This window comes from Oryctolagus cuniculus, chromosome 9 (assembly GCF_051225735.1).
Source record: "Oryctolagus cuniculus isolate XC-2025 breed Fujian yellow rabbit chromosome 9, ASM5122573v1, whole genome shotgun sequence".
Classification (NCBI taxonomy): Eukaryota; Metazoa; Chordata; class Mammalia; order Lagomorpha; family Leporidae; genus Oryctolagus; species Oryctolagus cuniculus.
The window spans coordinates 38,776,830-38,800,866 of record NC_142875.1 but is presented as its reverse complement, the minus strand read 5'-3'; the positions used below and the strand labels follow the sequence as shown (position 1 = coordinate 38,800,866).

Sequence of the window (24,037 nt, the reverse complement as noted above, 5' to 3'; positions counted from 1 at the left end):
CCTCATGACAATTACTGAAATAGGTAGAACAGTGTAAGTAGCCCAACTTTCCAGATAAGACAATTAAAAATCACAAAGCAGCAGCCACTGTCCAAGATCATGCAGACAATTTCAGGGCCAAGATTTGAATTCTTCTGATTCTTTGTTGACTGCCCACAGAGCTACACCACATTCACGCAGAATGGAGCAGTGCTGACGACGCATTTCATTTACTTGAACTGTGGCTTTCTGAGCACCTGTGGCTGCCTCACTCACAATGGAAGAAAAGCTAGGCCGCAGGTACTACAATCCTTCTATCCACCATGAAGTGTGAGCCTTGGAACTTCAAGGAAAAGAAATTCAAAGTAGACACACTGTACCTGTCCATCACCCTGAAACAAATTCTTAGTTGTATGGAGTGAAAACATTCGCAGAAAGGTTCGCCACTGCCCCCTGATTTCCAAATGAAGAAACAGAAGCTGCTAATGCGGCGAGGGTGAAGCAGCCGTGCATCAGAGGTACCCGCGAAGCTGAAGTTTTCCTGAAAACTCTGATAAGCTGCACTAATGTACAGGCAGGTGTGTGACTGGGACATCTGCTCCAAGCCAGCTGCTGAGAAGCACTGAGTAAACACACTGAAATGGCAGCGAAATCGAGGAAGGAAAGCAGAGAGCCAGGTCCACATAAAAGCCACTATATTCACAGTGAGACCAACTGCTTACTTACACCGAAGAGTCCATATACCAGATTTTATGCTGATGTTGCTAAGAACAGGAAATAATGCATGACTAGCATCTCTTATGAATATATTTGATGTCTTCTACTGACACACAGTAAAGGGACAAATTCAAGTACAATGTAACTGAGTAAGCCCACAAACCTAAGGGTTGAGTAAAAGAATTTGACACAAATACAGAGTTTTTAAAAAGAATCCAGATGAAGGCTACTCCTATAAGACTGCTGGTATGGACACAACAGGGATTGTATAAATCCCAAGGAGGCTATTTCAATTTTAGAACCGAAACAGATAGGTACAGCATGATATGCTGTGGCTCTTGGCAAGATTTTATCTCTACTGGCACTGAAAAGGTGCTGAACAGTTTTAAGAGCCATATTCAAATCCCTTTTCAATTATGTAGATTGTGGTAACACTGCTTCCACTGATGACATTTTTAAAATGTCATCTTAATGTTGACTTTGTCAATATAGTTGAAACACAGAAAAGATAAATTTTCAAACCCTCCAACTTTCTTCCTAATCCAGACTTTCTTAAAAGAGAAGTAGACTCCACGCAGGTTGAAAAACAAGTATTAATGTATTTTAACATTATGGATCAAAAATAAGAAAAAAACAGAGTAAGAAAAATAATCCAATGGGACAAATATATTAATGAAACATTACTCCTTCTACAAAGACTTTTGAGCTCATGAATTATGAGCTATGATCATTTAGAGTGAACCACATATATTAAAGTCAACTACGATAATATTTTCAGAGTTTATCCTCGGGGTAAGTAATAACACGATGATTCTCTGTAATCATCTTCAGCTGTCATCACAAAATTAGTTACAGAACAATGACACTGCCAAAATTTATAAACATGCAAAGCTAACGCTGATCCGTTCAAACATAAAAAGCTAATGACAAGTGAATGAAAACAGTAATGCTTTAGCAACATCATCCATGAAGGAAAGGTTAAATACATTCTGCATGGTAACAACTGAAGAATGCTTCCATGCTTATATACAGATGGGGTAAGGCAATTTAAACTCATGATCTTTGCCACTAGGCTTAAGAAATACCTACAAATTCTTTCAGTTTTATTGTCTAAATGGAATGATCAGTGGTGTGCTGGAGCAAGCTCAAAGCAGCTCATGAGAGCCAACTGGTCAACTTAAAGGAATCTTACAACCGGTAGGTAAACCACTGAAAACAGCCACATAGGGAATATTTACACTACAGGAACTGACAGAGACTACACATCTGGCCCTTCTCTTTCTCCTCCCCGCAGAGAAGCACTGATCCACACACAAGTAAGTACACAGTACAGTCAGTCCTCCCAAAGCAAATGCACGTACACAACACTGAGGTCCTGAAAAAGAACAGGACGCCAGAAGTCACTCTTGCACCATCTCCCAGTCAGGACTCACTCTCTGAAGCCTTTGCAGACCTAAATACTAGAAATGAGCCATTTTATCAGCAAGGACGGAAGAGGGCAATTGTAAGTGGAATATAAAACCTGGAAAATCACTTATAGCTGTGAAAGGAGGCTGGCAGAAAAAAGACACAGCAGGATGTACAAGTATTTGAAAGTAGTAAGCATAATACGGGAAGGAAAACACAAAATTGTTGGTGTCGCGCAGCTCTATGGAGAGAGGGGAGGCACATGCTTCTGTACCAGCCCTGTTCACTGTAAAAATGTTATTTGTGAAATGAAGATGGTTTCACATGTAATCCCCTTGGATTTTTAAATATTCTATCTAGTTTGTAGTACAAGAAAAGCTCAAATAAGTTCCACAAATAAAGTGAGGCCCAGCATTTGGGTACCGTTGAAACCCACAGGGGTCTCACCTCCCCCAGCTCACACTGTCGCCTGCGAGAAGCCACAGTGAACTCAAAGCTCCTTCTTCTCTGATGGAAGCAGGCACGGCAGGGGCACAGAGGGCTGCATCTGAGAGCAGTCCACGCCCACGCAGTGCTGGCACTGAGACCACAGCTGCCTGGGCCGCAAAGCCTGCACCTTCGGGTTTTATGTCCACATGCAGACAGATCAAGTGTTTTATCACTTGGTAATACTCATTTGGAAGTCAATTTAAAACACCAGCTTATTTCTAGAAAATAGTGATAGTTACACTTGTACAAAAATGAGTTGCCATCTTATGAATGTCTCTATTGTTACGAAGGTTTAAGAAGAAAAGTTATACTTAATAAATTGATGTTCGCGTGTCAGTATCAACTTCTGTCTCCCATTCAGATAAGGACAACAACTGCCCAAAACTACATCTCGAAGTCACAGTTTGAGTGCAACTGTTAAGTCTGAATAACCAACCTTTATTGGTTTCCTCTTCATAGGGATATTCATTCATCCATTTGTTTCTGGAGTCACATTGATCCTGCAAGAAAAGCATACATAAAAATGTAATAAGCAAATTTAATTTCTTCTAAAAGGGGGGGAGAGACCCACAATTCTCTTAATTCTACAGTTCTTTAAGCTCTTGATCAGTGGAGTATCATAAATAAAAATGACAAGGAGCAATGTTTTTTCTGTGCTTTGTTTTCTTGTTTGTTCTTTAGCAGCCATGTAAATGGACAACTGGAGAACTGACAGAGGGAGGGAGGAACGGCAACTATGATACTAGGACAAGATTCCGGTACCAAATAAGCAAGACCTAGACAAAGAGAGGGGGGAGGGAAAGGGAGAATAAAATAATGTAAAAGAGGAAAATGGCAAAAACTGGTTTATATGTAGCTTAGTAAATGAAAGAAAAGTCACAAATACCCAAATAGGAGCACTTATTCTTAGCAACCAGATTTTAAAGGAATGCTGTTCTTCTGAAAAAATAATTTTTTGTCTTTACAGTTGAAGCAAATGTGTGGAACAGAAACACAAATAATTTTGACGGCTCCCTGTTGGCCAAAACCAAATTAATTTTTAAGTTTTAACTTAATATGCCAGGGCCGGCGCTGTGGCACAGTAGGTTTAATCCTCTGCCTGTGGCAACGGCATCCTATATGGGCGCCGGTTCTAGTCCCGGCTGCTCCTCCTCTGATCCAGCTCTCTGCTATGGCCTGGGAAGCAGTGGAAAATGGCCAAGTCCTTGGGCCCCTGCACCCACATGGGAGAACAGGAGGAAGCGCCTGGCTCCTGGTTTTGGATCAGGCCAGCTCCAGGCATTGCAGCCATCAAGGGAGTGAACCACTCGATAGAAGATCTCTCTCTGTCTCTCCCTCTGCCTCTGCCTCTCTGAAACTCTGCCTTTCAAATAAATAAATAAAATCTTTTTTAAAAAAATAAGTTAATATGTCAATTCTGAAAAAAAGTGATATACAATATAAACAAAACTGTAAACAGATTTCAAAAAACAAAAACCTGCATCAAAATCAACTTATTTTTTATTCCATTTTTCCACACACTTTTTGAAGTCCATTCGTAAATATAAACTGAATACTTCATGTGGTTTATGTAAGGTCCTAAAGCTCCAGGACCCTGCACATCTCAGCAAGCATAATTAAATATTACTGGATTGGAGAGTTCTTACAATAAACCACTTGCCCCATTTGGAAGTGTTTTGCAAGTCTTCCCACTTACTCTTTCTCAACATTATGTAACCCCTTTCAGAATTTCCATTTCATGAGGCAAATTTTCTTTGGCATTCAGTTGAGCCAGCTTATTAGGCACAGTCGCCTTTATTTTTCACTTGGAACTACACACAAGAGGAGACGCCTTGGAGTTCCACAGCTCCCATTCTGTGCCAAAGTCTATATACTGTAGCATTGGGCAGGGCTTCCTGTGTGTGTTTCCATACATTTGAACAGAAAAAGAACTTACTCACTCAAAAAGCCATAAATTGAAATGAAGCTAAGTTCACAAGTTCCCTGAATTTGGCTTATGAAATGAACTAGCCTTTGTTTTTCATAAAGTTTTAAATCAATCTCTCTCCCTGTCTTCTCGAAACCTACCCCATATTATGTACTATACCTTTTTCTACTACTAGAAATGCTACTAAAAGTCAACACAATATTTTAATTATATTGGCAGTGTAGAAATATTCTCTTAAAATTCAGAGTACAATCCTCTTCTACATTATACCATAATAGAGCACCCTTTGAAATACTTTAAAAAGTCATCAAAAACACTCTGTTCTCAAACACATTTTGTGCTTTCTAGTCTTTAAAAACATATCTAACCCAATCAGTTCCAACTTCTTAGCAGAATGTACAAGGCACTTCAAAATTGGCTTCAATCTTCTACCGTCATATTTCAAAATGTGGTTACACATTTGTGGACTCTACCATCCTCAGACAGAAAGTATTCAAAGAAAAAAAACTTCATTGTTATGGAATGTGTTCCAGACAATTTTTTTCCTTGTCATTATTCCCTAAACAATGAAACACAGTTTACATGGTATTTACATGTATTAGGTATTACAAGCAATCCGGAGATAATTAAAGTACATGAGAGAACATCAGAGGTCAGATGCAAACACACCGTTTTATATAAGGACCTGAGCATCTATAGATGCTCTGAGGGGAGACCTGGCACCAGTCCCCCAAGGACACCAAGGGATGACAGGATCATACTTTATTATGATACTAAAATTTGCTAATGTCTAATCTAAATTTCTTAATATTCCACTGCTGCAACACATCATTATTTCCTCCCTAAGTTTTGTATAATAATTTGTGATTTATTACCAATAGCATTTAAACACCTTCCGTATAATTCTTGTATACACCAAGTACCCTGCTAGCCTAGAGGATGCTTTTGTACCCTGGAAAGAAAGCCCTGTCTGGGCAGACGCAGACAGCCTCTTGTCAGCAATGAAGACTGGCAAGGAGAGCCCCACCACTCAGCCCTCAACCAGGCATCCGCATCCTAGACCACTGCACTTAGCCACAGTAATTTATACTCCTGCCTGGAGAAAGAAGGGTTAACATGGTGCCATTCTCATCTTTCTTTCCCAACATACAGCAGAAGGCCTAGCCAATTTTAGGAGACCAATGTTTGCTGAATGAATAAATGAAGCTAATAATGACAAATGGAAGATAATCAACATAACTCCTTTCTACATTAATTATTAATTAGATTTATCTTACCCAGGTAACTCTGGCATTCATTTTATAATTTATAATGTTAGGTAGCATAAGTCTGCAAACTGAAATGAACTCTAAGTTATGTGAACTATATAGAATACAGTATCACATATTTTTATAGCATTTGGGGATTTATAAAATATCCTAATATTAACGTTTGTTATACAAGCAATTCTGTGAGCATGTGCATTATTTTAAGATGCACCAGACAATAATGAAATTGATCAGAGGTGAATTCTATACCCAAGGTAACAAGTTAGGTCATGTCAGGGTGCTTACGGATTCCGTGTTAGTCCATGGCTATCTGTAGTTTACCAACTATCTGCGCAACTACCTACACTTTAATTGTATCATTCCTTGATTTCTTTATTTTTATTTTCATTTTATTTGAGACAGAGTTCTCTTATCTACTGATTTACTCCGTAAATGCTGACAACAGCTGTGGCCAGGTCAGGCCAAAGTCAGGAACTCAGAACATAATGTGGGTCTCCCATGTGGTGACTGGGAGTCAAATATTCATGCCATCACCTGCAGCCTCTCAGGGTGTGCACGAGCAGGAAGCTAGATCTGAAGTGGGGCTAGGACTTGAAACAGGCACTCCAATGTGAAATGCAGCTGTCCAATCCCTGCAACAAATGTCCACCCTAAATGTACATTTCTGTATGTTTTAAAGCTGAGGAGGGCCTGCTACAATACTAATTGTAGCTTCACATCCAATTCAAACTCTTAAAACAGTGCCCCAGATCCATTCCTTGGGGCCAGTGTTGAGGTGCAGCAGGTTAATCTGCTGCCTGCAAATTCAGCATCCCTCTTGGGCATTGGTTAGAGTCCCAGCTGCTCCACTTCCAATCAAGATCCCTGCTATTGCACCAGGGAAACAGAAGAACATGGCCCAAGTGTTCAGGCTCCTGCATGAACCTGATGAAGCTCCAGGCTCCTGGCTTTCTCCAGGCCCAGTCCCAGCCACTGCAGCCATTTGGGGAGAGAACCAGCAAATGGAAAATCTTTCTCCCACCTCCCTCTCCCTCTCCCTTTAAACCATCTCTTTCTGTAACTCCACCTTTCAAATAAATACATAAGTCTTTTCGAAAAACAAAAACAGAAATAAAGATCCAACTCTTGCCCTTTAGCCCCTATCCCATACTTCAAGTGGCACAGATGAAGGTAAGCAAGACAATAAACACACAGGGGAAGGGTGGGAAGACCTGTCGTTCATCTCACTCTGCTATCTACCGTCTGTGTGATTTCAAACAACTCACTCAGCCTCATGGAGACCCAGCTCTCTTCCCCACAGAAACAAGAATAACAAATCCTGTTCTTTCTCTCCTGCCTACCCTAATGGAAGCAACGTCTACACAGCAATCTACAAAATTTTCAGTGCTGTACACATAACAATCATCGCTTTTGCATCAAAAGCCTAGCTTTTTTTTAAGTTGCGTTTATTTTATGCTGAATTGATTCCCAAGTCGTACGTATTTGTTTCTTTGGTTTTGTCTGGGATCTCTCTTTTTTCTGTGTCACCTCCTCTTCGGACTTAGGAACGGCCTGTTCCTTTTCAGTGAGGATCGTCGCAGTGTGGCACGGGAAGCTCACGGATGGATTAATCCAAGCACGGGCTCTGTAGGGACAGTGGTCCACCCTGTGAGGCTTGTTCACCTGGATATGTTCAATGACCAGAGAATCTATATCCAAACCCTTCATTCAGCATCACCCTCTGCACTTTTTAGCAGGTGCAAACAGAAACTCAGCACTCTTTCTAGGCCACCAACCCGTGAGTCCACCCCACGGCTTGTCCTGGGCACAACTACCAGTTCTACCACTGTAACGACAGAATGGCACACATTGCTTCTTCAAGGTGACATCTTTCAGACACTTGCTGGTTTTTCAGATGTGCCCTGATGGCCTGGGCAGTTTCTCTCTGTGAAAGCGAACATGAAGATTTGAACCTCTTGATTTGCATGATTTTGTGGGGTTTTCTGGGTCAAGTGGATAGTGGACCACTTTCACTGCTCACTTCAAGCCACTTACAGGAAGAAGAAAAGCCTACATTTTTAACAAGGAAAAAAAAGACTTAAATACACCAGAAACTCTCATTTTATTCATACTAAGGAGGCTTTGAGTCGTCCCCCAAATCCCTATCAAAATGAAGCCATGGTCTAAAATAAGAATATGGCACATTTCCTATCTCAGTTAATTATCACTTCATTTTCCAAATTCAATTTATTTACCTTGCCAAATAGATTTGAGAAATTATCCACTAGATTTTCTCATGACACAGAAGTCTGAAAGGCCCTGGTTCTCATCTAAAACGTCACCACACACCGTTTTAGCGCTCACTTTCGAGGCTCCAAACATGATTTGCTTCTGTCATTAGAGAAAGAAATGCAAGCACTCGTTGCTTATTTCAACATCAAAAACATGAGAAACAAGAACAGGCGTAATGTTACGTCTTGGAAAGACTCTTAAATTTACTCCAGCACAAAAATCCTTCTGCCTGGAAGCCTGAATAAACACTTATGTTTTAGAGGACAGTCTGGAGATATTCCAGTTACACCTGTTCTCCTTTAGTAGCTGCAAGCAAGAGAGAGATTTTCTAAATTCGTCACTTTCTAATCCTTTTTTCTTAATCTCCACACATAATCACCCAGCTTCCATCAGAATTCAAAGACAATACACCCTGGACAACAGAAGTGACCTTCGCCGTAATGAAAGTAGATGCAATCCACTTTAACAAATAAAGAGTTACTCTGAAATAATTACCTCAGAGTACAGGCATTATATTACACCATGGTATCAGTCTGTTCGCCCTTTGTCACATCTTAAATGATCTACTGTGTGCTCAATCTTGAAAGGTTAGTGTTGAACACATTTAAGGACTTCAGGACCTGTAAGTATACTTATTGCTAGTTCCTCTGGAAATCCCTTTATGTGTCTTGAAATAAAAAGAAAAACATTTTCAATGCCTTTACAGCCACTGACTGCACGGGGTGTTCCACTCTCCACCCAAGGAAACTTAGCTGCTCTGTTTCAAGGAAATTGAACTTTGGTGCTGACAGAGCAGTCCCATTTGGAATTCTGTTTTCTAAATTCAGGCTTACAAATCTCTGATTCATTACTTGTGACCTTATATTTGTCAATAAAGATTAAAAAAATCACAAGTAATGTTCATATAGACACTCAATTTAATTAGCATAACTTTTTTTTTTTTTTGACAGGCAGAGAGGACAGTGAGAGAGAGAGACAGAGAGAAAGGTCTTCCTTTTTGCCGTTGGTTCACCCTCCAATGGCCGCCACGGCTGGCGCGCTGCGGCCAGCGCATCGCGCTGATCCGAAGGCAGGAGCCAGGAGCCAGGTGCTTCTCCTGGTCTCCCATGGGGTGCAGGGCCCAAGGACTTGGGCCATCCTCCACTGCACTCCCTGGCCACAGCAGAGAGCTGGCCTGGAAGAGGGGCAACCGGGACAGAATCCGGCGCCCCAACCGGGACTAGAACCCGGTGTGCCAGCGCCGCTAGGTGGAGGATTAGCCTATTGAGCCGCGGCGCCGGCCAGTTAGCATAACTTTTAATGTCCATTAGGAAACTTAACAAGGAGGCTCTGAGCAGATACATCTGGGATGTTGTATAACAGATTCAAGTTCACCTCGCCCTGTGCACCAAAGCTATGGAAGCTGCATTTCTTTTTACTCCTTCATTTAAACTTATTTCTGTTTTAATATCACGTTGAGTTATCTTGGGAACTCCAAATATTTTAAGGTTAATCTTAATTTTTCTAGAGATAAATACAAGTCTAACTCGGTTTTCATTGCTGTTTTGACTTGAAAAGCTCCAGACAGGAAGCAGAATGCTGGTTGCTAGGTGACAGGGGACACCTACTGTTTCTCTTCTGAACTTGTAGGGCATGACACACAGATTGCCACCACCGGGCACACGTCACTCTCTTCATCGGCGTAAATTGCTGTTTGGATATTTTTAAACACGGACCATAAATAGTCAGAAAATGCTGTTTATATGAAGAGAGACATCTCTCACATCAGAGGATAGCATTTGAGTTTCCATTTGGAATACATATTATTTCTACATTCTAAGGAAAAACTACATATGAAATACATATAACTCATTATTCATAAAAGTGAGAACAGACTTTGTTTCAATTAGGGTAGGAAAAGTTCCCAGATAAATCATTCTCATAAAAGGCATCTGATTTCCATTGAGTGGTATAATCCAATTTCCATGAAAATGAAGCACACAAAGCCATTCTTTAAGATCTGATGGAGCAAAGAAAACCACCAAAAAGTTTCAATGTGGTTAACTTTTTGGACATATTTTATAATTAAAAATCTATTTCTAATATTACAGCCCTTCCTCCAAAAATGAAGGCATTGTTTCCTCTGACTCATCAGGAAATCCAAGGTGACAATAAAGGAACTGCAGGAACTCCATACACCCAGAATTTCAAGATCTTCCATGAACAACTGCCACGCTCCACCCTGTGCAAAAAAAGGTCTGTGCCACATAGAAAAAGATCCAGGTACGAAAGCCAGACAGCAAGGACATCAGCTTTAATAACCAGGGGCAGTTGACATGGGCAAGCTGTCAACCTTTCAAATGCCCTGAGCTATGCCTGTCCCCTTCACATGTGTGTTGACATTTCGTCCCCAGCCTAACAGTGTTGAGAAGCACAAGGACATTTAAGAAGTTTTGCTAATGCTGCTCTCCCAGGATCAAGTTAATTCTCACAGGGGTGAGTGAGTAGAAGCAGGGCTGTCTCCATGCCTTGTCTCCTCTCCCACCTGCCTGCTTGCTCCCTCTGCTTTCTGCCCTGAGCTGAAGCTGCAGACGCCTTCACTAATGCCATGCTCTCGAACTTCCCAGGCTCCAGGACAGGGAGATCAAATAAATGTCCATCCTTTTTAAGTTACCAGTCTCATGATTCCGTTACAGCAACAGAACACAGACAAAGACTATCCCTTTCCGCATTTGTTATGCCAGTATCATAAAACCTCCCACTTTTCAAGCTAGGGATATTGAAAAAGAAAATGTACACAATGTGTTTACTGGACTGTCTGGTCCATATTAGGTACCCTACACAAGTCAGTCCCATCCCTAGCCTCTGAAATTATAACAAAGTACCAAAACTCCTCTTTCTACATCAAACCTTACTGGAAACTAGCAACAAGCTAGGAGTTACGGCAGGCAAAGTTATATGTCTTGCACATCTCCTTCAGCCATGTTCATTAGTTTTCTGTAGGAAGGTCTCTGGGGATACGCAGAAAGCAGGAACTCCCCCTACGATCTCACACAATGGTGTTTATAATTTATGCATTAAGAGAACTCAAAGACACAACAGCTAACGGAGATATGAGAAAAGGAATTGAAAGGTCATTGGTAACCCATATGAAATAATGGCCTCCTTAGAATTTGGTCAGCTGCATACAAGTCAGTTGAAAATTCTGCAGTTGTAAAACTGCCCTTCCCCGCTTCCAGGTTTATGTTTCCCTGAAATTGTGCTTCCAACTCAGGAATTCTTTATGATTATGAGAGGTAAAAACAAGGGAGAAAGAAAAAGAAAAGAAAAGAAAGAAAAGAAAAGAAAGAAAGAAAGGAAAGAAAGGAAAGAAAGAAAGGAAAGAAAGAAAGAAAGAAAAAGAAAGAAAGAAAAGAAAGAAAGAATGAAGGTCCCACTTAGAAGCAGGTAAGCTCCAAAGTCCACGCAGCCATTTAAGAACGGCCTTCATGGAATAAACAGCCCATTGCAGAGGGGAGAGGTAAAGCAAACACACACTGACATGGAAATTACTCTTTTGGTCTGTTTTCAGCTTCCAACTCATTACACCCATCCTTCTATGCACCCAGAGAACAAATAAACCTTTAAAGAAAGTAACCATAGCAAATGAATTAAGCATTTCTTTTACATACATTGTGTTCAGTGTAACGATTTGGAAAGTAGTTTATGCTACGCTCATACTCAAGAGTAATTGCTATTTTATCAGGAACACATAGTCAAAAATCTGATTTGTACTGCAAAGGATTGACAAGATGATTAAATTTTGTCTGTGTGTGTCTAATTTAGGTGATTTACACTGTAACAGAATACAAGCATGTGCCATTTGATTTGCACATAAGTACTACCAAATGTATTACTACATTCTGCCAAAAAAAAAAAAAAAGTTGGCCACACACAGTTGCTCTTCCAGATGAAGAACACTGACATCCTTCTGTGAATCCTGTCTATCAGGAAGCATTTGTAACCCCCATGCTCAAGATGTTGAAGGTTTTTAAGAAGTGGGAGGGAAGGAAGAAAGCCGTATGCTAAGGTATAAATTCATTTCTACTTCACTTCCCAGTTCTGTAGGTACCCAGAAAAGCAAACTAAAAATCTTGAAAGCAACTGAAAATAAAAGAATTGTAAACACATATTTGATACCATTTAACCGTGCATTTCACCCAGCCTAAGAATTTCAATCCTGCTTCACTGAATAGAAGGAGTATGAACGTAGAGAAGTACACTACGGAGAAAACAGTTAAAAGATTTTATCCACTAAAGATCCATGGCACAATGAAGAAAAAGGTGGTGCCTTACTCAGTGTGCTAGATATATACTTGGCTTTCCTATGAATTGTTGCCTTGTATGCTTATCCTGCCAACACTAAACAAGAGGAATCCTATTCCTTTGCACAGTGAACAGTTTGCTTAGGGAATAAATTTATTTTCTAGTCCATCATAACAATAGCTGATTAAAGTATGTTGTTTTGATTCAGTTTTAAATGAATTCATATGAAATCAAACAAATAGTTATTAAATTGTGGGAGAAACATTCCATCAAACTATAAAACCCAAGCAGAAAAACAAATGACATATGCTTAATTGTGTTTGACATTTAAGTGAAATTTGCATTCCCAAAATATTTTACAGTAATTAGAAAATATCAGCTGAAGTATTTAAGGTACTTTTGTGTACAGTCTCTTTACAAATTTGAACACAGGGAAGTCTTAACAAAAGTAAAATTTACAATAAAATTTAAAAGTGGATCAAAGAATTTAACAGATTTGTTTCACTGACATTTTGACATAGTGATATAGAAACAAGAGGATTTATTTGACGTTTTCAATGAATATCTTCTGCGCTGCCGAGTTCCTTCCTGGAGAATAGTTTTGACTGGCTGAACGTACCAATCCAGTTGCTACCTTGTCTAACTAAGCATCATCTCTGCTCTATGTGGCTCAAAATCCAGTCCACAGCACCTAGCTGGCTGTCATAATACAGACCTAATCAACTAGGATTTCTCAACAAGGAGCAAATTAGTAGACTATCAAATGGACTGCTTATCATATGCTTTTCTCATAACTAAATAATACTAGAAAAATCAAAATAACATTTGTCGAGACTCCAAGCAATTGTGAGAGTCACTGACTTGTAATAATGGTGTAACTGACTTGTGACAGTGGTGTATGCCACATGTAAACACCTTCTATTATTAATTCATCCATGAAGTGCCTATGTGCCAGGAACCAAGGACCACAAGAAAAATTTCCTATGGTACCTAATGTAAAGTAGCTCACAGTCACTAAAACTGAGCCAAATATGAGTAAGTATAGTAATTCTGATAGCAATATCAACCATCTTTTGAATGAATACCACAAACTTCATACTGAGTAGGTGCTTTTACATGTTATCTAATTAAATTAATATAAAATGGATAGCTACTTCAGAAAACTAGGAATCACAGCCACATTGCATAGCGAAAATAACTATACTTAAAGTATACTTTCTTTAATATATATGAAAATGCCTAGATGTCATCTTTATTATCATAGATGCTCTAGAGAAAGAAAAAACTATGGTGGGAAGTTGAAGAAAACCAGAGGGCCTTCATGGAAACAGTAACACAAAGCTGAATCTTGAGGAATAGAGAAGAAAAGGTAACTTAGAGAAAGAGAATGTATTGGAGATCAGCAGATACAAGTTTGAGTTAAGAATCAAACACATATGAGAACACTAAAAAGAGAGAGAGACAGAGAGAGACACAGACAGAAAAATCTTCCATCCATCTGCTAATTCAGGCCCCAAATGGCCACAACCTCTAGGAGTGGGCCCTGCCAAAGTCAGGAGCCAGAAACTCCATCCTGGCCTCCTCCATGGGTAGCAAGGGCCCAAGTAGTTCAACGGTCACCCACTACTTTCCCAGGTAATGTTAGCCAGAAGCTGGCTAACAGGAGCAGTTGGGAAACAAACGAGAACCCCTACATGAGATACCAGCTCAGAAGCAGCAGCTTAACCTGCTGTACCAAAATGCTAGCCCCAAGGTTAAATGGTTTTGGCACAAAAAATTTTGAAACTCCATGTACAGTTCTTTGTGTAACATGCATTTTCCATGAACTTACTGAATATATTCTGTAAGTGTGGATTTCCAAATGTTTTGCACCAAACAAAATGTATCTTTTATATGTGTATGTGTACATGCATGTAATACAATTCTATGAATGAATTAATGTATTACATTAGCCCATCCTACCAAAAGAGAGATAACAATACAGAAATTAATCTTGAGGTATGGAGAAAAGACCCATCAATTTCAAATAAACAATAAAATTAATTCTGAAAGTCTAAATTCTTGAATGCATATCTATAAGAAAAAGTATTTATATTCTGTATAAAGGGATTTATGTTATGTATGCTAAATCCAAAATACAACTATGATATGGGAAAGATAGTTCTGAAAATGATCTAAAATTGTCTTCTTGAATTATTTTAAGTCCTATAAGATTCTTGATATTTTTGACCATCATAGATCAAACTTTTCAAAATATTATACAATATGAATCTATGAAAACATTGATTTAGATAGGGTGTGCACATGTGCATACACACACATACACAGCCTGACACTGGAAAACTCAAACTAGAGATAAAACTATAATGGCCACGTAAGTTACATAAATAAAAATAAAAGAACTCTAAAAAATTAAAATGATTTTGAAAACTAGCATAAAAATAGTGCACTACCCAAGCAATGTCAGAAGTGTTTTTTAAAAGATTTATTTATTTATTTATTTGAAAGGCAGAATTAGAGATGCAGAGGGAGGGAGGGTGGGAGGGAGAGAGAGAGAAAAAGAGAGAGAGAGAGAGGGAGGGAGGGAGGAAGGGAGGGAGGGAGAGAGAAAGAGGTCTTCTATTCGCTGGTTCACTCCCCAAATGGCCGCAACAGCCAGAGCTCCCTGATCGGAAGCCAGGAGCCAGGAGCTTCTTCCAGGTCTCCCGTGAGGGTGCAGGGGCCCAAGGACTTGGGCCATCTTCTACTGCTTCTACATAGCAGAGAGCTGGATCAGAAGTGGAGCAGCTGGAACTTGAACTGGCGCCCATATGGGATGCCGGCACTGCAGGTGGTGGCTATATTTGCTACACCACAGCACCGGCCCCAAAAGCATTTTTTTAAACAATAGTTACAGAACTAAAGTGTCCCAACTGCAAGTGTCAGTATCTAAATTTGTAGCCATACATAAAATACCAAAGTCAGTGCTAGATTTATAAATATATAATATAGTATAATTTCAACTCTTAATTTTAAGAAATGCTCCCAAGTAAAATAATGCAATTCACTAATCATTATTTCTCCAGTGAGCATGGAGAATCTATTGCTTTATTTTAAGTAAAGTATCACTGAGGAGCAAGTACTGCAGCATAGCAACTTAAGCTGCCACTTGCAACACCTGCATCCTGTATATCCTAGTGCCAGTTCCAGTCCTGCTACTCATTCTGGATCCAGTTTCCTGTTAATGCACCTGGGAGGCAGCAGATCGTGGCCTCAGGACTTGAGACCCTGCCACCCATATGAGAGACCCAGATGGAGTTCCTAGCTATTGGTTTTGTCTGGGCCAGTGCTGTCTGTTGCAGGCATTTTGCTAGTGAACCAGTGTATGGGAAGTTTCTCTTTCTCTGTCACTTTCAAATAAAAACAAGCATTTTTTAAAAGGGGGATGAGGGAATAAGTATTATAGCATTTTTAAAAATACCTGACTTTAAAAGAATCCTTCAAATTCTCTAACTTGATTCCAAAGGTGGTTAAGTTCATCTTGACAGATACAGGGAAGGAAAGCTGCAGACCAAACACCTAAATTCAAACTGTCAGTGAGAGGAGTGGTGTCAGTTCCCAGTAGTAAAAGTTATGGTGGGGTAAGGGGTCCTAGCATCAGCATAGAGATAGGGTCTTCAAAAAATTCATGCAGATGAGTATTATGAAAACACTATGTAAGGATTTCAAAATTTTTTGCAGTAAACTTGGCTCTAATTTCCATGAACTTTTTTGAAGTCCTTTTTTTTTTTTTTTTTTTTTTTTTTTGACAGGCAGAGTTAGGCAGTGTGAGAGAGAGAAAGGTCTTCCTTCTGTTGTTCAGCCACCAAATGACCGCTATGGCCGGCGTACCATGCTGATCCAAAGCCAGGAGCCAGGTACTTCTCCTGGTCTCCCATATGGGTGCAGGGACCCAAGCACTTGGGCCATCCTCCACTGCACTCCCGGGCCACAGCAGAGAGTTGGACTGGAAGAGGAGCAATCTGGCACGCTAACTGGGCCTAGAACCCGGGATGCCGGCGCCGCAGGCAGAGGATTAGCCTAGTGAGCTGCGGCGCCAGCCAGTCCTCTCATTCTTAATATGAATTTCCTCCACGCTAGAACTATTACATGAACTACTCTACTGCATGTTAACCTGCATTATTCCTCACATTTTCTGTAATTATTGTTCTTGTTTTACAAATGTGGAAACACAGAGAAGTTAAGTAATCAGCTTAGTCAGCAGGAAAATCAAGATTTTAAAATCATGACTTTAAGTACAATTACTAAGATGATGATTCCTGCCGATAAGCTTGATATAACCTCCTCATACCATGCAAAACAGTGCGCTCTCTGTGGAAAATGGATAAGCAAGCCAACTGAAGCAATGCAGTCTTCATATTTTCTTCTTAAAAAACAGAAAAAAATCAGGATTTCTGAACTAAAGGCGTAATTCCAGAAAAATTTTCCAATTATGGAAAAGAAAATAAATTCCAAATCTGAGATCATTTGAAAACTTGGCCAATTTTACAATCAAATCCCTTCAAATTTTTAAACATTTGCTAAGAAGATAGAAACTTTGTGTAACTCCTTCATGAAACCCAGGGTTAGTGAATTAATGAACATGCTTCTTTCCCTTTCCTGGCCAATGATATCCCTTCTCCTCAGGAGCAAACACCGGCAGAGACACAAATGGAATTTAACTTATCGTACGTGAACCGCATTCTTTGATAACGTCTTCAGTATAAAATGCTCAATCCTGAAAATACTTTCCAAGTAGTATTTCTGACCTGTGCTTGAATCTGTTGCCCTGAACAGCTGTGAGATGATACAGTTTCAAAAGTTAATTAACCATAATTTCTGCAAAATGTATTTCCCTCAGCCAGCTTACTTCATATTATATTCTGATTCTGAAGGCACTTACACGAACACAATATTAAACAATCTAGAGAAAGTCACCAAAGAGCTTTCATCTCACTAAAAAAGCTAGACAGAAAGAACTCGTATTTTATATAATTAACTTCTAAAATCCATCAAAATAGAAAGTTAATGAAGAAATAAAAGAGAACTCCACACTTGCTCTTAGCCAAAAGGCTGAGAAGCAATAATATAAAGGAGTGCTACAATCCCTGGTCATATGTACTCATTAATTCTCTTATTTATATAATAGACACCCCTTTCAAATTCAAAGATGGAAATGGTCTCATGTAGCATGTATATATATATTTTTTTTTTGACAGGCAGAGTTAGACAGTGAGAGAGAGACAGAGAGTTAAGACAGTGAGAGAGAGAGAGAGAGAGACAGAAAGGTCTTCCTTCCGATGGTTCACTCCCCTAATGGCCGCCACGGCCGGCGCTGTGCTAATCCGAAGCCAGGAGCCAGGTGCTTCTCCTGGTCTCCCATGGGGTGCAGGGCCCAAGCACTTGGGCCATCCTCCACTGCCTTCCCGGGCCACAGCAGAGAGCTGGACTGGAAGAGGAGCAACCGGGACAGAACCAGCGCCCCAACTGGGACTAGAACCAGGGGTGCTGGCTCTGCAGGCGGAGGATTAGCCTAGTGAGCCATGGCGCCGGCCACATAGCAAGTATTTTAAGACTGAAAAGGGCTGGCAGTGACTTTCTAAACCTTGAGAAGGTACCAGGTGTGTGGTTTCACATACTTCATTTCTTCAAAGACCTAGGCTATGGAGGAAGAAAATGACAACATTTTAGTTCAGGAGAACCAAGTAAATGGCAACTTGCTAGCAGGCAGTAAACCAGAACAGGGCTATGAAGCATGCCAGTGAATTTATGCCCGTGAAGTTACTATCCAATACAATTTGAAAAGTGCATCCAATCAGCATTTACTTGAACACAGGCGCAAGACATATCTATTCGGAGTTCATTGTAGATGGCAATCTTTGTCTGAAACATTGTCATTTCCTTCATCATGGAAGGCTGCTGGCTGCTAACTGTCATAATGGCACCTCGTTTATTTAACCTCCAATGTGCTTCAACCTGCAGGTTCATATAAAGCTTGAGACATCCAGGCCTACCCCAGCTATTCATTTCAAAGGCTTGTATTTGGCTTGGGGCCTTTACCTCCCCTCAATGCACTTGGGGTTTTCATTCTGTCCTCTTGACTTGAAAAGCTCAGATAACAACTGTATCAATATTAACTTGACTGGTTCTACCACTACACATGTCACAGCCCGAGATCTGTCCTTCCTAAGACATGCGATCACAACTCATTAACTAGTTTCAGCCCACAGCCCTCCATGGTCTCTTTGATCACCAGTGTGCATTTGGCAATACAGACAACCTGCACCTGCAAACGCACCCTGTTTCCATGACTTCTCTGATTCTTATCTTCATTCCTTCAAACCTGTAGCATTAGATGTCTTCTGAAGATTTTACTTCCCCACAAAGAACTTTAAGACACACTTCCCCCTGTATTTGATCTCCTAGAAAGTGCAACTGTCACAGCCTCAATGATGACAGCCACAGGGACTTCCGAAATGACCATCCTCAGGCAGACTTTCCCACCTAAATCTTACTCTACTTTCCTTTCACACAAATATCCTTGAATCATGGAACACACCCTTGTCATCGCACTGCACATCTGGAATTGTGACAGCGGTAGAGATGGAGACTTACAGCCAAGATTGCTTCCCTACGCACAAACTGATGACCATGTAGCTGGGCCAACAGTCCTACTTCCAGCAGCCCAAAATTGAAGTCATTTTTTTTTCCTCAAAGAAAATCCTTTGCCCAGTTTCCTATTTCAGTCTGAAAACCCACCAACAACCCTTCACTGGAATCTTACCTTTGAATCAACTGTAACATCATTTGCTACAAGCATGCACAAAACCCCTGTTGTTTATTCTTTCTTCAAACCCCCTACTTGGCTACTTCAGTTTTCTGCCACGATTTCATCTCTGTTGGGCCCTTACCTGGGAAACCTGAATTGCTGCTAACTCACCTGTCCCGAGCCTCTGCTCCTTCCAGGGCACATAACAAACATGAACCTAGCTAACAGGTGAAATATTTCATCCCATTACTTCAGTCTCAGGAACTTATCATTTTGCTTCCAATTTGTCACAATTTCTGTTGATTTCTCAGTTCTTCTGGAAAGGCAAATGTTTCCCACTCTTTCCTTCCTTCCCAAATCCCTCATGAACTATTAGCTCTTCACACAGTAACAAAAAAAGCACTGGACACAATCAACACAGTCATTATTTTAAAAAATGGACACTGTGAGAAACAGTGACTTGATCAGCTCTTGTCCTGACGGTTGATGTACAATGTAATACTTTATCCATTTTAGTATTTTTTTTTTGTTCTAGTACCATTGGTTGAACTCTGTAATTAACACACAATTGTTCTTAGCTGTTTAAATTTTAACTGAAAAGTGATCCCTGTTAGGAATTTGGAAAACATTATGCTGAGTGAAATAAGCCAATCCCAAAGGGACAAATACCACTTGTTCTCCCTGATAGGTGACAACTAACTGAGCACCAAAAAGGAAACCTGTTAAAGGGAAATGAACACTATGAGAAACGGTGACTTGATCAGCCCTCACCCTGACTGTTGATGAGCAGCTTAATATGTTATCCCTCTTAGTATTTTTTTTTGTTTGTTCTACTTAATACTTTTGGTTGAATACTGTAATCAATACACAATTCTTCTTAAGTGCTGAAACTTAACTGAAAAGTCATCGCTGTTAAATATAAGAGTGGGAATAAGAGAGGGAAGAGATGTGCAATTCGGGACATGCTCAAGCTGACTTGAGTTAGAAACATACCAGGGGATTCAAATTCAATCCCATCGAAGTGGCATGTACCAATGCCATCTCACTAGTCCCAGTGATCAATTTCTGTTCACAATTGATTGCAATGATAGGACTAAGAACCAAAGGGATCACATAAACAAGAATAGTGTCTGCAAATACTAGCTGATAGAATAAAAAAGGGAGAGAACAATCCAACATGGGAAGTGAGATACACAGCAGACCCATAGAATGGCAGATGTCCTAAACAGCACTCTGGCCTCAGAATCAGCCCTTAAGGCATGCGGATCCGGCTGAAATGCCCATGAGAGTATTTCAGGCATGGAAAGCCAAGACACTCTGGGGGAAAAAAAAAAAAAAAAAAAAAAAAACCTAAATGAAAGATCTCTGTGAGTGAGATCCCAGTGGAAAGAATGGGTCATCAAAGAAGGAGGTACTTTTCTCTGAAGGGAGGAGAGAACTTCCACTTTGACCATGGCCTTGTCTAAAAATGATCAGAGTCAGTGAACTCAGGGGGCTTCCATAGCCTTGGCAGCTCATGACAAGAGCCTAGGGTGATTACTGATGCCATAAACAAGAGTGTCAATTTGTTAAGTCAACAACAGGAGTCACTGTGCACTTACTCCTCATGTAGGATCTTTGTCCTTAGTGTGCTGTACATTGAGATTTAATGCTATAACTAGTACTCAAACAGTATTTTTCACTTTATGTTTCTGTGTGGGAGCAAACTGTTGAAATCTTTACTTAATGTATGCTAAACTGATCTTCTGTATATAAAGAGAATCGAAAATGAATCTTGACATGAATGGAAGGGGAGAGGGAGTGGATAAGGGGAGGGTTGCGGGTGGGAGGGACGTTATGGGGGGGGAAGTCATTGTAATCAATATTCTGTACTTTGGAAATTTATATGCATTAAATAAAAGTTAAAAAAAATTAAAAACAATTCACAAAACAACAAAAAAATCAATCTTAATTTAAAAATAGATCTGCTGTTAAAAAGTACCATTAGTGTTATATTTGATGGTGAAATACTGAAAGTTCCCCCACCGAAATCAGAAAACGGGCTATTTATTAATATTACACAATTTAGTTTACACTAGAGGTCCTAGCCTGTGTTATAAAGCATTAAATAATTACAGATTAGAAAATAAAATTATCATTTTTCATGGATAACATTATATAGTAGAAAATCTGAACAATCAATAGTCACAATACTAGAATTCACACATGGACTTAGCAGCATAACTGAATACAAGGTAAATGTGAATAAGTCAATATGCCAGAAAATAAAACAATTGTAACAAGAAATGTAAAAGCCAAAAAATGTACAGCATGGAATCCCTAAAAATAAATTTAGTAAAAGATTTAAAAAACATCTGCATTGGGGGGCAATCAATCAATCAAAGAAACACTGTTGAGAAAAACTTTGCCATAAGAGAGACTTTGGGTCAGTGTGTGACTTTTCCGAGTACCAAAGTGAGAGGGTAAAGTACAGAATAGATCTGAGTCACTCTACAGTAGCATCTGCTCTCTCTTATCACAGGAGGGCAGGCAACTTGAAACACCACTATTCTTCCAGCTGTGTCAAAAAAAAATAATACCAGCTTTACATGCGAACAAGTTAAACGATACGTTTTACTTGGGCTGTCTCTTGCTTTTAGCAACGCATGGAGCTGTTGTGGCTTGACTCACTGGTCTGATGTACGTCAACTAAGATGGAGAAAACAAGGGGCTCTCTTCCTTGGCGACACTGCAACACCACCACTCACTACTACTACTATGCGGCCATCACCACAGGAGCTATAATTTTCTCAGCCTCACCTCCACATCTATAAAATTAATGGGCTGAAGATCTTCAAGTCTCCTTTCATTTACAGAGTTGCGGATCCTATGCATGTCCATCTTCAAAGGCATATATAATGGTCTTGAATAAATTAATACTGGTCATGAGAGTCTAATTCTGCACTGACAAAGTCATGGAACTTAACCAATCTTCTCATCCCCTGGAGATTACAACCTGCTTTGGGCAGGAATAAAATGCTAACTATTCCATCGACTGTTACCTAGCACCCCTCTTTACAAGATGTTACTCTAAACGGAAACTTTTGGAAGATAAAAATGCAGACACTAGAATGAAATATTTCGCCTATTTCCTACAGACACAGCCAGAGCTGAATGGTCCTCTGGAGAGAGGAAAAGATGTAGTCCTGGCCTTGGAGAATTCTGAAGGTGAGAAGAGAGGATTTCTCTTCAAAGCACAGTTCAATAAAGCACTGCATTATAACAGAGTTTATCTGTGACTGTAAATAATTTCTTTCCTACCAGTTTTACCACAGCCCCTTGAAAAGCTCAGAAATGTATCTGTCACTGCGTCTTGTATAATTTAAAGGAGTCTGTTATTTACAATAGTATCTCAGCACTAAAAATATAATCCATAAATCTGGCATGTGCCAGGCAGTGTGGGAAGTACTCTACACACATTATCTTAAGGAATTCTCATGGTAACCTTGGGAAGGAAGGATACCAACCTCCAACTGACAAGTAGGAAAAGAGAAGGCTTGACAGCATATTTGAACTCACTTTGTCTCATCACGAAGACCATTCGGCCCTTATGCCAGAAGGCTCCCCCCTAGAAGCTTTTGAGCTGTGAGCCACAGGGAGCGGTATGCCGGACTGTTCTGCAGGAAGCAGCCAGCACAGATTAGAGAGGCTAACGGGAGGTAAAGAGATTCATGAAGCGGGCACTGTTGACAAGTCCTAGAAGCAGCCCATGGGTAAGTTCCTGAATTCTGCGGATTCCCATGATACCGTAAGAATGGATGCAAAGTTACAGTTACAGGTTGACCAACAACACGTGCACACCCAGAAGACCCAGGGGCCTCACAAGGTATTGGAAAGCAACCTGGTCACATCTGTAAGACCATGAACCATAACTGCAAAATCTATCAGAGGCCATTATATTTCCTAAAATCGCCTTCTTCGTCTGATGCTTGATGCGAACTGGCATCAACCCTGAATGCACACCCAGCTTTTCTACGTCTCAGTTACACAACCGTAGCCTCGTCATTCTCTCTCTAAAGCTGTTGTTCCTCATCATCACAATGGCTAACATAACACATACTTTGCAGCAGTTTGTCACGTTTGGGAAAATCTAAGAAAAGCAATTTGTAGGAAGCATTCTATAAAAATAATGGTGATTAAATTATTATTTTTTCTTATTGATAATGACTGGTTTGTCAGACACTGAACGAAGCAGAACTATTGGGCCATAGAAGTGGCTCATGCCTGCCAAATTCAGGAAGAAAGCCAAAGGGATCTCTCAGCTGGCTATCCTGTCATCCAAAACTAGACTAATTGAAGAAAGGAAAGATATAGTCATTAAAGACAACCTAGCCAGACTTTAAGAAAACACAGACTAATATGCTACACTCTCCATTCCCAGGGAAAGAGAAGCGCAAGAAGACTAGCTCACAACTTTTAACAGTAACATACTTCAAGTAAACTACAACATACAATATTTTTAAAGATTTATTTATTTATTTGAGAGGTAGAGTTAGAGACAGAGGAAGAGACAGAAAGGGAGGTCCTGCATGTGCTGGTTCACTCCCCAGATGGCCACAACAGCCAGAGCTGGGCCACTCTAAAGCCAGGAGCTTCTTCTCAGACACACATGAGTACAGGGGCCCAAGCACTTGGGCCATCTTATACTGCTTCCCCAGGCCACAGCAGAGAGCTGGTTCAGAAGTGGAGCAGCAGGGACTTGAACTGGTGCCCATATGGGATGCCGGCAGGTGGAGACTTAACCTGCTACACCACAGGACAGGCCCCCAAACATACAATTTTGTAAAGATCATTCTGAAAGCCTATCCTTCAGAATTCCTGCCCATGGAGATTTTTAGCTCTATTTTTAAAATTTAATCTCTTTCAGAA

At 40.2% G+C, this 24,037-nt stretch overlaps 1 protein-coding gene across 27 annotated transcripts in view; it reads right to left on the bottom strand.

The window, feature by feature from the left end:
- The window catches only part of KLF12 (KLF transcription factor 12), a 509,531-nt gene that overhangs the window by 346,780 nt on the left and 138,714 nt on the right, over positions 1 to 24,037 (bottom strand). For 26 of the 27 annotated variants that reach the window (XR_016212834.1, XR_016212835.1, XR_016212833.1 and 23 more), the window contains one exon: positions 3,029 to 3,092. Coding sequence is in view for 21 of the 27 variants with exons in the window: in XM_089303601.1 (XP_089159727.1) it covers positions 3,029 to 3,065 (37 nt within the window). In the remaining 6 variants the exon portion in view is untranslated. Of the gene's footprint in view, positions 1 to 3,028; positions 3,093 to 24,037 lie in introns of those variants that run through there. The other variant, XM_089303597.1, reaches the window with a different exon arrangement.